Below are 16,294 nucleotides of genomic sequence, written 5' to 3'. Positions count from 1 at the left end.
CTTTGTGGGCCTCACGTACTTGCCATTCACCAAGATGACGGAGAAGTTGAAAAAAACGGACGGAAGTACTTCGATGATAGCAATACTAGAGTCTGGGTATCACATTGGTACGATTAAGAGTTGAGGTATCACATTGGTAGGTACACCAGAGTTGAGGGACTGTTGGTGAAAAAAACTCTATTCTTTAGCTTTAAATTAAGAGGATGCCATTTGGATTAATTAGCTTGGCTGATTACCTGTCTTCATCTTTACCTAAAATTGTGCTGTAATTGAAACTAGCTAAGAGTCTTGGCTGTCTTGCTGTCTTAGTATTAAAGATATATACAATTTTGCTTGTGTTTGCCCATCAGTTTCCATTTGCATAATTGCATTGCATAATATCTTTCAAGGAAAAATTCTTCCTTGTGTCTGCACATCAGTTTCCATTTGCATGCAAAGATGAATTTCCCATCAGACCAAAAAATAAAAAAATAACTGCGCCTCACTTGGCTTTCCCACCAAAGTCTTCCTATTTTGATCGAATAGGAACAAACACCGATTAATTGAGCAGAAAAAACCATTCAGAGTGCATGTATAGGAATAGATTGAGCTTATGACTGGTCAAGTACTAGCTAGATGAAAACCAAGGCTGCATATATGTCATACATCTTAGAGCACTTCCACCCGCAAAGCTAAAATTTAAAGACTAATCAATGATTTAGGCTCCAAATTTATACTGTTCATCAATCTATATATATAGACTGCACGTAGATCGCTTTCGGGTTTCCATATATCGATCCAAACGTCTAAAGCTGTATATACTTCATTCTAGTTTCTTGCACTGTGTGCTTCATACGTACAGCAGCTATACCTGCAGGTTAACTGATGTCATTTGTGAGCTTCCTGTTAATTAAGGCTGGCTTAGTGCACCGTTAATTTAGACTTTTGTTCAGTTTGGCTTATGTTTAGCTTAGGCCTAAAGTATGTTTACCTGGCCTGATGCATATGCAAGTAATCCAATATTGGAAATTACGTACTCAACATTTAGGAAATTAAACATCCTAAAAGAGGTTTAGAGGCTGAAGTACGTTGCTTGCATTTGTGTACGTAGTTGTTGAATACTTAGACAATTTTTGTAAGCTTGGATCTCTTTACAGGTCTTTTTTCCACCTAGCTATGCCTATGCGCATAAATGATGCTTTGCGTGTTTGTTTGAATAGGAAACTAAAGTATGCTCGAGTTAGTCGAGTTGTATTGGCAATTTCTATATATATGACCTAAAAAGCATCATCTTCCCAATGGATTTGTTCTGGCTTTGTAAATTAAGAAACATACGTACATGTCCGGTAGTGTGTCTATATATATATTAACTTAATTAAGTATGAACAGAACATATGCATATGGCACCACAGTTTCGCTAAGCAAGCTTTTTTTTTTTTTCCCTCACATGAACGGCCTAGCGTAATTGATTAAAGCCATATAAGCCATATATCTATTTCAGAAGTATGGAGGTTCATAATATCTTTGCTTCATATATTAATCCGGATCGGAGTGTACGTTAGTTGGTTGTTGGAAACAGGTTTGGTCAAGTAGAACTAAATATTCGAGGTTATACTCTATACTTTCTGTGGAAATTAACATAGCACATGCACTTCTAGACAGAATGAAATGGAAGAACGACTTGGTGTTAATGACATTTGAATTTTGAATTATAGTCTGATATTTCTTGTTTTCTACCAAGCTGCAACATTGTTTGCAATGTTATTTTCAATAGTCAAATATATGCTTGGGATTCCTGTATATAAGTAACTCGTTCAGTTTGCCCAGTCGTGAAAGGGATCGATGGAGGAGGAATTGTTCAGTTCAACCCCGAAGACAATTAGAACATGCTCTAGCTAGTTGCGGTCATGTGGGATTTCGGGTGCATGTTAACGTACGCTTCGGGTGTTAAAAAAAGAAATAGAAAATTCTTTTTTTCTTTATTGAAATCAAGGGGGATCGATATGTAGCCTAATTAGGGTTTATATTCGATTGGAGAGTGACCAATTTGCAGGTAGCCGTTGAAGGAATCCAACAACAACAAAAAGGGAGGTAGCCGTTGAACCGAAATAGACGCGCAAGTTCCATGTTGTGTTTGTTCACTCTGTTGGAAGTTTCCATGCACCCACGTGGCTGCAAGTTACTCCGAAAGAGCCCACCCAACCACAGCATATCGAAACTCCACTCTGGCACAGTGGCACTTTAGCAGTCAAGACACGCTTGACGAAGAGTTGACTCTACAATTGACGACGTAATTTCGACTTTAGAATATTCTTTGAAGGTTCGCCTAGCTACTATATAAGTACATTGCTGAAGGCCTGAACCATATCTCTCACCCGTCACTCCAATTCTACTAATTTCTTCCTTTCTCGATTAGCTAGCTAGCTCCAAGAACTTACTGTTCTAATCGTAATTGCTCGACACAGCGTTATACAAGTGATGATGGAGAAGATGATGATGTTCAAGGACTACGTCAGAGATATGAAACTCACGCTCGAGTGCTTGAAACCAGTGATCTCCGAGATAGCAGAATACAATAAGGTGCTGAATCAACCAATGGAGGAATTGCAGGATTTAAAGTCGCAGCTGGAGGACGGGGAAGACTTGGTTCGCAAGTGCTCCAAGGTTAGTGCCTGGAGTTTATTAAAAAAATACAGATACACCAACCGGCTTGATCAACTGGACAAATCGCTTCACACTGTCTTGCATGTACTTGAGCTGCAAAAGACGAGGGATCTCAGGGAGACCTTGGCTACGGTCAGGAAGATTGAGACCGTCGTTCAGCGAATTGGAGGAAATATTTCTTCCATGAGCGCGAATTAGTCCATCTGCATGCAACTAATTAATCAGTACGTACAATATGTAGTGATCGAAGTTGTAAAATCTACATATATCATCGTTTTATTTGTAGTTTTGCATAGGTAATTATTCACTGTGCAAACTTCATTCGTTTATTCATTGTACAGTTAGCTCTCTCTCTCTCTCTCTCTCTCTCTCTCTCTCTCTCTCTCTCTCTCTCTCTCTCTCTCTCTCTCTCTCTCTCAACCAAATTGAATGCTTCGTAAATGCTTGGTCAATGTCCATAAGCCGTAGTCTAGTTGCTTAGCAGCCTAGCAGCCTAGCTGCCTGATTGTTAAGGTCATGAAGTTCAAATTTAATAGAATTTTTTGGCCGAGTATCTCACTCTGATGATTTCATATATATTTTCACAGTCAAATCCACCAGTCTCACCTTCCCACGCCCTAGGAAACCTATTTGCCGGCACCGGCCAATTAAGTTTCCTCTACAAGCTATTTCATATGACTTCGTCCTAATTCTCGATTACACCCTGAATCGAACTTCTTGTTTGGTCATCTACCTGACTACCTCTGCATCTCCGCCCGGCAGAACAAGAAAGATTCTTATAATGAGGCAAAGAGTTGTGCGCGGTCCCTATCTAATGTAAAATTAAGAATACAACATTTATATTCAACTAGTTTCTCTTTTCTGATACTTTCACGTAGAAATCTCCCTCAAACACACGCATTCTGGATTCTGGCTAAAAATTAAAGTTTCGAATCATACCCTACAATTAGTCTTGTACAAACAAAAATCATTCTAGATATGTACATATTAATATGATCGAAGAGATTGAGATCGAAGGCAAACACACGAGAGCAATGAGCTCATTTGGTTGGTAGAATTGAGAGAGCATATTCATCATAGAGCTAGAATGGAAGTAATTATTAAGAAACAAAACAATATCTGACAGAGAACTTGTCGGAGCATGTGTAATATGATCGGCTGCTCCCTTATCTATTCTACAATGATTAAGGAAGATGAATGGCGGGGAACAATGTTTACCATTTGCTTGAGATTCGAACTTCGAAAGCGCCCTTTTTCTCAGAGCCAAACTTTCGATGCACGAGATTATATAGTAAATCGCTTGAACTTATGGATGGTGTCATGGTGATATGAGGGCCGGGGGAGCCATATATGGTAAATAAGAATATGAAGAAGTTGAAATCAGCGCGCTCAAATATATCTAACACATGTTCGAGATTCTCAACAGGTCTGTGATTCAATGGCAGGGCTGAGAGCCTAAATGAATTTGATTTTGATCACCGGCTAAAAGAAGACTTCTGAAAGGTGATTATCCTAATCTTTAATTTTCACGGCTGTATTAATTCGGTGTTGGTCGGAGGCGAAGCCGAGACTTTATTGCTCGAGGAGGATCCGGAGTAGTACCTTACTCGTGGTGATGACTGGGTTTGTTCGCCATGACACGCTGATGATATCATGCATTTTCAAAGGTTTTCGCTTATCACATGGCATTTTCAAAGGTTGGAATGACTTGAAGCGCAACTTCAAAACCAATCTGATCAGCACTGGCGTAGTCTTCCAATTTGCTGAGATTTGTTGAGCTTTCTATATTATTGCTTTCACTTTGTTTTCGGTTCGCGTTCAAAATGTTCAACTTAACCCTGCACCCTCATATAGTAAGACCAAAGGGAAAACAAATATGTTCGACTTAACATTAACATTAATCAATTGCGACTAGGAGTTCTTCCTGTAATAAATCAACAAACAAGGCTCAACATTATTTAATTAAACCCTAATAGGAGCTAGCTAGGTCAAGCAGCGCGCATTTCTAATATAATAATCAAGGCGCGTGTGCAGTTTGATTTGACTATATATGTCAACGTACGCTGTGACATTGAAGATTTGAAGGAATTGCTCATGAATTCTATCACGTAAATTTAACCTAATTTCCAATTAATTTCATGCCGACTTCTTTGAAGGCTCCATTAAATTGAACTATTACAAACACGCTACAGTTAACTTTTGAATATATAGCTCGATCACATCCCTCTTTTATCTTCTCAGTTTCATTGATCTATATATTCCATACTAGCTACCATTACGTAGTGCTTATATTGTTCCTACTAGCTTAGCTGCAATATTCTTCCCTCTTGATCGATCGATTAAACTCCAGCAGCCCAAGAACGTAACTGTTGTTCTTAGTATGATCGACGACTTTATAGAACTGACAGATAAGATGATCATGTTCAAGGTCCAAGTGAGAGATGTGAAACTGACGCTAGAATGTTTGAAGCCAGTGATCCAAGAGATATCAGAGTACAACAAGGTGTTGAAGAATCAGCCATTAGAGGAGGAGCTAGAACTGCAGGACTTGAAATTGCAAATAGAAGAGGGTGCAAATCTCGTTCGAAAGTGTTCCAAGGTTGGTGCCTGGAGTTTGTGCAAGAAGTACAAGTACAGCAACCAACTCTCTCAACTGGATCAATCACTTCAGACACTGTTGCATTTGCTCGAAGTTCAGAAAACAAGGGATCTCAGGGAGACCTTGGTTATTGTCAACAAGATAGAGACCGTCGTCCAGCGAATTGAAGGAAATGTTTCTCCCATGCAGATTAATCAATCAGCAATGTAATATGATGGATTGTTATTACATGTGTACGTACGGTAATGTAATTAAAATTTATATCGATCATATATAATACACTGTTCCATGTACTTAATTTAAATAAAGATGTAATTCCTCGATCCTCTATATTCTTCTGCTCTCAAATTAAAGAGAGTCCGAGCACGGGGTTATAAGAAGAGAATTTGAAAAAATGCTATTTAGTATTAATTTAAACTCTTTATTGTACACATTCAAATGAATCTAATACACATGAGCTAATTTTAATATAAGATGTTCTTACTTGTGCCTAAATACACAAATCTATATTAAAGTCATAATAAAAAATTTAAAAAATTTTGTATATTTTTAAAACAATTTTACCCTCACCACTTCAACATGCGTAGAGAGAGAAAGTGAAAGAGTGAGAAGACTTTGTCAGAATCTCACCTGACTCTGGTTGCCGGTCGCAGGATTCTGGTCACCGGTTGCCGGAATTTCTTCGGTCGCCGTTATTGACCTCAATAACTCATATTTTCTCTGGTCACCGGATTCCGGTTACCAGTTTCTCAGTTACTGACCCTCAATAATCAGTTACTGACCCCCAATATATAATTAGTTACTAACCTCTAATAATCAACTTATTTTAGGTTAATATAATAAAAAAGAAGAAATACCAAACAATAATCGAGTTACTAACCCCAATAATCGGGTTACTGACCCACAATAACTTGATCACATACCCCAATAACTTGTTGGTTATGCGAAAAAAATGAATAATTCATAAGTACATATAATGGAGAAATAGTCCAAACTGAGTTAAAATCATGCAGAGTGGAGAAATTATCAAATCCACACCCCATCAAATGTTCTCATTAAAGAATTGCGTCTTGAACCACTCAATCCCATGTTAAGAAACATTAGAACCCTATTTTTGATGTTAAGGAAAATATTTTTCATTGAGTTGGGTTATGAGAACCCTATTTTTGTGCATTTGGGCATTTTTCCGAAGAATTTTCCGTCTATATTAAATCTACGAAACATTTAGCAATTAACATACGTACTTTTGGTCAAGTACAACTATTTTTACTGCACTATGTTTTCAATTACAGGGGTTTCTCCTTGATAATTTTATAGTTCCAGCATCTATCAATGAAGAATATAATCAAGGCAAGTGATATATGTTGTTGTACCGGAAAAAAAAATATTACTTCAGCAGATATAGATCATTTGATAGAAATTGTATCTTTCCCATTTCCTAGTCCAAATTAAAACATGCGGGGTGTGTTGATGCATAGTATGTATCAACTTTTAAAAATTAATACATATAAATTAAAAACCTACTGTCCAGGTAAACAAGGCATTCACGAATATTGTGACATGTGTAAAAAATTATAATTTTAAAGACCTTTTAATTATGTTATACGTGAGTTATTCAAAAACTTGTAATGAAGGTCGTAAATATTGTAATTGCTCTTATTACCACTGTATTTATCATTATATACGTTAAATATGATATTTGTTGTAAAGATCTCGTGAATGGGGTAATTTGCATGAAAAAGGATTGTAATTACATGAAAAAAAAACTATTTTACAAGAATAAGGACTTCAAATATTTTAGGTCCGGTTATCAATATTTACAATATTCGTTTTTACAAGAGGTAAACTTATCGTTCTTTTTGTAAAAAGATTCGTATTCCAAGTAAATATTAAAAATACAACTATAATTACCAATTATACCTCAGTTGTTGTAATTTATAATAAAACACGTTGTCTTATGAGTAATTACATCAATGACAACACAATTTACATAAAGTAAGCTATTCGTTACAAGATAAAGGACTTTATTACACAAACGATGAATCTAAGTCATTTACCATATGTACATCAGTTTTACCACTATTACGACAATTTGTTGTCAAATTGGTAAAATGGTTGTCAAACTTGTAACTGAACAAATTACTAGAAACACAAACTTGATTACTACTTTTTCAACAATTCGTAGCAGAAAATGGTAAAATGTTAGTATCTAATAATATTTAAATGTAGCACTTTCGTTTCAGTATTAGAAATTAAGAACAACGTATTCCCAACTAAGGAACATCGCTAAAAGAAATGGGAAATTGTCCTAAATTAACGTACTTTAGGCTACTTACGTACTTTGATGATTTGCTAGACAAATTGGCGCGAACCTGCAAAGAAAAATCATGTGCTTAACCGGTTATCTCTTGTTAAAGTCATAAATTTTAACCGTTCATACATAGTTATATTATGTATTTACATGCCGTGTGGACTGAAGACTCGATCTGTGGTACGTAAGAGCATCTCCAACAGCTTTTCCATAATTTTTCTATTATAGGGAAGCAAAAGTCAATGCTTCAAGTAATTTTTCTTCTACAACTCCAACAAATTTCCTATTTTAGAGATTTCAAGATGATTCCCCAAATCCTTCTATAAAATTTGAAGAATGCTGCAGATTTGGGGAATTTGGGTTTCTCTTTCATCACATTCCCCATTTTAGAGAAAGTTTTAGGGAATCTGTTGGAGCAAAACACCCCAAAATCTTCTCCAAATTGGAGAATTTCAAGAATTTAGAGAAGCTGTTGGAGATGGTTTAACCCTACAAAATGTCCAAAACACAGTACATAGTAACGGAAACGCGTAGTCAAATTTGTGGTCAACGCTGCATTGCGAATACGTACACGTCTTTTTCATTCGTTTTTATGTCTGTAAATTACTGTCCAGCAAACTTGTCTTCTCTTCTTTGATGGTTTCCCTAGCTTGTATATTCCGATTTACTCTTCAACTCCTCCTATTTGATTCTACTTGATTAATTATTATTCCTTGTACCATCTCCTCAATCCCAGCCAGCCCCTTTTCTTATATAGTATATCAGATATGTTTGATTGATACTTCAACGGCTAGATGGAAAAGATGACGATGTTCAAACCTCAATCCATGTCAGAGATGTGAATAAGCTGACGTTCGACTGTCTGAAACTAGTGATCGACGAGATCGGTATCGCAATATAAGAAGGTACTGAATCAGCCAATGGAGTCACTGCGCGCAGGACTTGAAATTGCAAACGAGGAGGGAACAGATCTTGTTCAAAAGTGCAACAAATTTGGTGCCTGCAGGACTGCAGGAGTTCTGCAAAAAGCATAGATACACCACGTACTTAACTTAATCGACTCGATAAATCGCTGCACACGCTCTTGTATCGACTGGAACTGCAGAAAACAAGTGATATCAGGAAGCTAGACCTAGCTTGCTTTCCGTAAATAACATAAAAAGACGGTCGTGCAACGAATTGAAGGCAATACTTGTGTCAGGCAAGATGAGCAATACATAACTAATTAGCACGTATGTGCATACGTATATACATATTTATAGTAATCGAAAACCTAAATATCAATCCTTTTATTTGTATTCAGGTTTGCCTAAGGATCTGATTCCTCTTGCTCTAGCTCATTTTCATTCATAAAATTGATCAATTGTGGACAATATATACGAGGATATACTGTATGGAATCCCATACTGTATATAGAGTCGGACTCTATATGTATATATTCTGAGGCCATGGCAGACTAGTTTGTCGTAATACAGGAATTTATATATATTGCACTCTGAACATTATTTGATCATCGATCAATCATCACAACCATAGTACGTAGCATGTTTCTAAATCTTTTGTCATGCATATATATGTTACATATGTATAGATGAACATGTAAACGCACTTCATACATTCATAATGCGCGGGTTTGGAGAAGCAAATGCTAAAAATTGAGGATCTTTTTCCATTATAGACATTTGCTTTTCATCCATGGTCACCCATGCTTCAATGCCGTTACCCCTTTGTGTGTTGACGAACACAGTAAGGTTCCTAAAGGCATGTCCAACTTTTCCCATGACCCCAATCCAAAATGGCTTCCCCCAGCCAAAATCAACTTCATCAAGAATGTTAATCCAGCTAGTGAACGCATATATTTCTGGGGTTGGATCTAAGATTTCCATCCACTCCAACAGTTGATCGAGGTATTCGAAAATGGCTCGACGTCCGTCTTCTCCGCGCAATGCATCCAAACTATCATGGTCAAGTCCATTGAAAGATTCATGTAACAGCTGCAACAAATCACACAGCTCATCAGTAGTCTCTCCCGTATCAGAAGGATTGTAGATTGTAGTAGCCCACAAAAATAGATTTCCAATGGCGTTATCTGGCATTGGTGGCTTCAATCGTCGCCTCAAGTTCACTGCATGTGCTACTGCGGATGCTCTTCGTGATGTACCACCTGATGAATGATATCCAAGACGCAGTCATTACATGTTGATGCCAAAGGGAATTGTACGTCTACAATCTAAAGAGAGGAATCATAAACTTTTCTTATTGACCAAGAATTTCTTTTAATTAGTAAAAACCCTAAATAAAATAGATTCTTATTTTGAGGTCTGAAAATAGTCATTGCATATGTCTATCGCAAAGTACGTAAACTATCATGCAGGAATGATATAGTAATTGGTACCATGTCTAGAAGCAGATGTTGCATGTTTCCAAAGAAAACAAGTGAGTGCCTCAACACGAGTTGGATTGGGCACAAGCTCGCTCTTTGCTTTCTCACGTAATGTGGCTATGGCTTTAGCATCAAACACAAATCTCCTTGTAACATACTTCTTTTCCTCGAACCACATGCTCTCCATGAAAGCAAGATATTTTTGTGGTAAATTATCACTTACTGGAAAAGTTAACGATGCTTGGCAGAGATTAGGGTTTGATGTTATTGCTTCTTCATGATCCCTGCGAGAAACAGAAGCCCAAGACTTGAGGAAAATATTTGCAGTTTGTGTGTCAAAGATCTTGTGAGAAAGAGAGATCCCAATTGATATTCCACCGCAAGCAAAAACAGTGACCTGAAATGCTACCAACGGCAGCAGATCAGGAGATTCAGTTTCCTTGCAAAATGGATGGAACGGAAGAAATCGATTGAGCAACTCGATTTCTTGAAGCTCAAGAACCTCGAACATGCGACATTCGACTCGCGCTTCAAGGTAGGGGACACCAGCATCAAAGTCATGAATATAGAGGTTGTCTTTGGTCCGCCCGGAAAACGGGTAGTACTGAGTGAGGGTATGTGAGAGTGAGTTTTTCAAATGGGCTAGTGTCTGGGGGAGGTTGAAGTTGGGATCAATAATGGGGTAGAAGAAAAGCATTGGAACATAAGTTGTTGGAATGAGCTGATCAAAGATGCAAAGATTGCAAGGTTTTTGATGGGGATGAAGTGAAGAGGTAGCTGCAGCTGCAGGTTTGATAGTATCTCTGGAAACTATATTTATCTCCATGTCCACCATTTTGCTACCTATAGAGTACAGACTGAACGTTATATATGTTCAAGCCGAGGCTAGCTATTAACTAAATTACTAGTTGCAAATATATAGGAATCTCTGGAAATACGTATATCTAAAAAACTCAAATTTACAAAACGTTCTTCTAACTATCTATACCTTGAGAAGAAACGGTCTTTTTTTTTCTTTTCTTTTTTTTCTGTAAGTCTTCTTTTTTTTTTTTTTCCTTGTTCTTTATCTACGTATTTTCTTCTTTCGTCTTAAACACTCCCAAATTGAAGATAAAAGGGGTTTGGTGATCGAAGTTCTTTACAAATATGATGGTGGATGACCATTTAATCAAGGAAATTGGGACGTGGGTTTGGTGTTGTTGGTGTTTCAGATTTTCTTTACGTGATGTCTTACTGATTGTTAGTCCTTGGTTGTGATGAGAGAAGACAACTGAGAAAGATAATTAGGCATTGGTTATATATGGTATAACGAAAGCAAAACAGTTATATATCCGTCACAGTTCAAAGAGGAGTACGTACTCTTGTTATATCAAATTGTCATAAAGCAAAATTGTCCTCTAAAGCTTAATATTGATGGGTCTAGGTTGTCCATGAAATGGTACCATATATAGCAGCCCAGGAGGTTGCTTCGAAGTAGTACACAAAATTCCCGCTAAGAATTTGAAGCGGGCTGATTTTCTCAGTTATACTCCTTCAATCTCTACTTTCTTTTCCAGTCTTGGTAAATATTGCTACATCTAATTTTTTTCCTTTCAGTATTGTTGTCCATGTTAGCTACATGGGTTATTCAATTAAAAGATGCTGATGAAAATGAATATGAAAGAAAGCAAAGAAAGGGATCGAAAACGTAGAAGACTTTAAGGTCTACATGTATTCAACTGGTTAATTGTGAACAATCATCATGATGTATACTAAGCTGATCTGCCTCCATATAAATAAATAGGCCGGATAGCAAAATTATTTAGCTAAATAACTCAACCTTATTCTCTTAAGCATAGACAAATAAATAATTCGTGAATTATTTAATTAGGATCAAACATGAATGTTAACATTGACATGTATGGCGTGTAAATAGACGACATCATATGGATGATTAAGATCTATGAATTTATTAGACATGCATAGGGGTTCTAACATATAGATGGTTAAGAATGCACAATCTATTTGCACGTCGTGCATAAAAGAAATTTCTTTTATACTCACCTAAAACTGTAAAGAGATTGTGAAGAACAAATGAATTTGACAAACACAATTTTAAGTTATTATTGTTAATACATAACCAAAACACTTGGCCATGTTGAGAATGCAGCGTCATTGCCCACTCGCCGAAAGCCATTTCGGCCAAATCATCACCAGCAAGCCTTCTGTGGATACCCAAAGAGTGGGAGCATAACAACAATACACATGCCAAACCCGCTCTGCAACAGCTAAACACCTCTAAAAGGGAAAGGACTGAATAGTACCACGAAATAGTCCCACATCGGGAACTAATGACAAAACCCCCAATACTAGCCTATAAAAACAGGCACGAATTCCCAAAAGAGGTAAGTTCTACTACTTCTCCCATACTCCGGTACTATACAAGTAGCAATCAAATGCTGACTTAAGCATCGGAGAGTCGAAGACTGGGCCACCCCAATCCCGACTCCTGACGCATTGTTGCTTGTGCAGTTACAGGACCCGGAGCAAATGATTCGACCTCCCGTCCCGTGTTCACGAAAGAGGTAGAAACAATTATTTATGATGTTTAATTTAATACATGTGATACAAATGTATTTGTCTCTCTCACAGGCCTGATACACTAGTTATACATTATACATATATAATACTGATCGATCTTATACTCCCAGACACAGAATATTCCAATAGCCAAAATTGAAAGTCGTCAAGCTCATACACAAAAGAAGAAATGAAATGCGGAACCAGGCAGCTAATTACAACACAATCAATTATAAAACAAAAAACAAAAAACCAAAGAAGAGTACTGTCCATACGAATAGGCTTAAGGCATCGGTAGGGTTGCTTTAGCTAGCAATCCCATAATTTTACTTTTTGTCCGTCAACATTCTTTCTTTAGGAAATCCGCCATTTTTGGCTTTTATTTGATCGATCAATCTTTTCCAAACATATTTGACTAGAAAGACGATAGATACTACTCTGAAAATATATCTTTCAATTGTTTCTAGGTCCAATTGCTGTTTAGTATATCTTCGATCCAAGTTGTCGCCATTCCCATTTGATTCTTCAAAGTACTAAAAGAGAGGGACAACTAGAAATGAGGCTTAAGGTTTACGTGGGACAACAACTAATTAGACTCAAGGTTTACGTAGGACAACAAGTAATTAGACTCAAGGTTTACCTCTTCTCCGATTTTTTTTTTAAACAGAAAATAAATTTTATGTATTATGGGAATTATTGTAAAATTAAAATCTACATGAACTTTTTTTATCTTCTATAACTCTAATAAATTTTACAGCAATCTCTGAAATCTACATAATCCTTTTTGAAGAATTTGAAAAAATTTATGAAAAAACGAGGAATTTTATTGTGACAAAAAGAAGATAGTCATAAAAGTGACTAATTTAGCACATACGAGGTACTTTTCAGTTGCCGATCATGCTATCATCGACGATAACCAATCTGTCACATACATTAAGTATTTGTGAGAAACTAGCATTTGTTTGCCATAACATTTTGCAACGCTCAATTCCTTGCAAAATGTCAATTAACCGACAATTTCAACTAATTGTCAGTTAGTTTTTGTGTGACAATTATAATTTTTATAAAAGAGTAATGAGCGGATTGTCGGCTTGTCGTTTAATGTTTATGTTGCAACTACATTTTTCGGCTAATGTTTATGTGATAATACCTTAACTTAGTCGCTTATAACCATACTTGGCAACAACTCTTACGAGTTATCACTTAATGTTTAAGTCGCAACAGGGCTTTCTTGCGGAAGACCAATTAGGCGACGAAATTTATGATTTTTTCGGTTAATATTCATGTGACAGCTCCTATTTCCTCGCAGGAAAAATAATTAGGTGATTATATACTTATATGAGTTGTTCCTTAATGCTCATGTGACTACTTGAATATATATCTTCGCAAAAAAAAAAATCAATTATGCGAAAACTTTTACCGGGTATCACTTAATGGAGAGCCCTTTTAATGAGGATCTTTATAATAAGAACTAATTAAGGACTTTTCAGTTTATCTCATTTTTCGATCTTATATCCACATATTGACCGTTCAATTTATATATATGTATTTATGAGTAAATCATTTCTGCAAGTTTTCAGCCATATTGAAAATTTTTAAGGCATTCATAAGTGTGATTTACCAATTATGAACTTGAACGGTTCATGTTTGATAAATTTGGTTCGTCTATTAATTTGATCTAGTCCGTTACCTTAACGATCATCAATTTGACTAAAAATTTGTCAAAGTGATATACTCATATAGACCTAAAAACTGAACGGATGAGATATCTAAATGTGATAAAAAAAATAATAATAATAGGTCTTTTAAATCATAAACAAAAAAGTCATCAACTAGTCCTTATTTTAGAGGTTCTCATTAGAATAGCTCCCTCACTTAAATGTTTTTGTGAAAATTTGAACTTCATAGTCGAAAACCGATTAGGTGATGAATTATGCGAGTTGTCAGTTAATCATCGTATGACAACTTTAATTACATTACAAAAGTACAAATTATGTAACGACTTATACGGGTTGTCGCTTAATGACTATGTGACAACTTGCACTTCCTCGCCGAAATCAATTAGGCGACAATTTCTATCAACTTTTAGTTAATTTTATGTGATAAGTTTAATTTTCTTGCAAAAAAAATCAATTATGAGTTGTCGGTTAATATTTCTGTGACAATTTTCTCGCTTAAGGCTGGTTAGGAGACAATTTATATGACTTGTCTGTTTATATTCATATGACCACTTTAATTTTATCTTAAAAGACTAATTATGTGACGGCATCTACATGTTGTCGCTTAATGTTTATACAACCACTTGATCATTCTCGTTGAAACTAATTAGACTACCACTTTAATTTTGTCGCTAAGGACCCATACGGATAACTGATTGATTGTTGTGAGCAACATTTTTGATATTCCTCCTATATATCCCTTTGTGGAATGATCGATTTATTATAGGGGATAAAAAATATTTTATCTTTTATCATTTTTAATGAGCGAATCATTTCTCCTACATGGTCACAGCATCAGATATGGTCACAGTTACAGTTACTAATATATTTACACACTGCTTCCGTGACATATGAAGTGCAACATGTCTTGCGACATCAAGTCACATGGTTACCTTTCATTATAGATGTTTCTATGCATCTTGTTATTCTTTATTGTTTCTTTATTTTAGATGTGTATGTGCATCTTGTTATGATTTATCAATTTTTTTTTATGTTCTCACATCGTCTTCTGAATTTTCAGATTTGATCTGATAAAAAGCTTCTCGTCCTTCTTCCAAAAAATAAAAAATATCTTTCATCGTTTCTGCAATATTTCTCTAATATCATCAAATATCCACACCGTAAATGATATACTATTGTGATATATGACATTTTATAAAAACATCAATAGAATTTGACAAGACAAAACACTCCATTATTCACATAGTAACATGCTCCATGTTACGGTTCTCTATGGTAAAAAAAAAAAGAGTTTGAAAATGTTATGACACGACCCACCCCAAATTTCACCCTGAAACCCGGAGTAAGTCGTGCAGGGACCACCTCCAAGGAAAATTTACTGAAAAGATTAAGAAAATCTCCCTTGCAGATGGACAACCCTAACTCGAAAATTCCAAATTACACTCTTAATTTAGCACTTCCAAACATCACATAATTATCCTTCAGAAATTCTACACATAATATACAATAATCCCAAAGTATTCAGAGCTACTAAACACTAGCGGAAGCAAGAAAACACGAGTAGGTTGAACAGATAACCTACTGACGAAAACTGGCAGAAATGCGGGTGACTATGCCTCGCCTCCTACAAGATCCAACCCGAACTCTGCAGACTGGGCAATTTAAAACGAAGGGCTCAGGGGAAAACATTTAATAACGTTAGAGTGAGTGGACAAAAAATAAAATAATAAATAAAATATTTATGTTTCCCCAAATTAATTTCTAAGGAAAAATCGAATGCATGCCGCAAGCGATAAAACTTTTATCTCATAAAATATCGAGCCTCTCAGACTCTATAATATATGTATGTATTTACATTCGTCCATACTCCCTATATAAATTCATGGGTCTATATAGGGCTACTACGCTCGCGTCCAACGCTCACGTCACGCCTTAATGCGGTGCTACACTACGCCATCAAGGTGGATAGACGGGTGTGTAAATATGTGTCCATACCCCCTATATGAATTAAACACTCAAATAGGGACTACTACGCTTACGTCCAACGCTCACGTCACACCATAATGCGGCTATATGCTACGCCATTAAGGTGGACAGACACATATGGCTAGCTAGCATTT

General features: G+C 36.2%; 1 protein-coding gene across 1 annotated transcript; it reads right to left on the bottom strand.

Moving 5' to 3' along the window:
- Positions 1-9,163: 9,163 nt before the first annotated feature.
- Positions 9,164-10,823, bottom strand: LOC101299970 (vinorine synthase-like). The gene is made up of 2 exons (XM_004301421.1): positions 9,949-10,823; positions 9,164-9,717 (listed from the first exon to the last, which is right to left on the bottom strand). The coding sequence occupies exons 1-2, from the start codon at positions 10,769-10,771 to the stop codon at positions 9,164-9,166; spliced, it is 1,377 nt and encodes a 458-aa protein (XP_004301469.1). The 5' UTR covers positions 10,772-10,823.
- Positions 10,824-16,294: the final 5,471 nt, after the last annotated feature.

Source organism: Fragaria vesca, linkage group LG5 (genome assembly GCF_000184155.1).
Source record: "Fragaria vesca subsp. vesca linkage group LG5, FraVesHawaii_1.0, whole genome shotgun sequence".
NCBI classification, from domain to species: domain Eukaryota; kingdom Viridiplantae; phylum Streptophyta; class Magnoliopsida; order Rosales; family Rosaceae; genus Fragaria; species Fragaria vesca.
This window is presented reverse-complemented; position numbering and strand designations above follow the sequence as displayed.

Coding starts and splice junctions, on each gene's coding strand:
- LOC101299970 (XM_004301421.1), bottom strand. CDS start 10,771: ATGGTGGACATGGAGATAAATATAGTTTCCAGAGATACTATCAAACCT. Junction 9,718..9,948: donor AACATCTGCTTCTAGACATG/GTACCAATTACT, acceptor ATCATTCATCAG/GTGGTACATCACGAAGAGCA.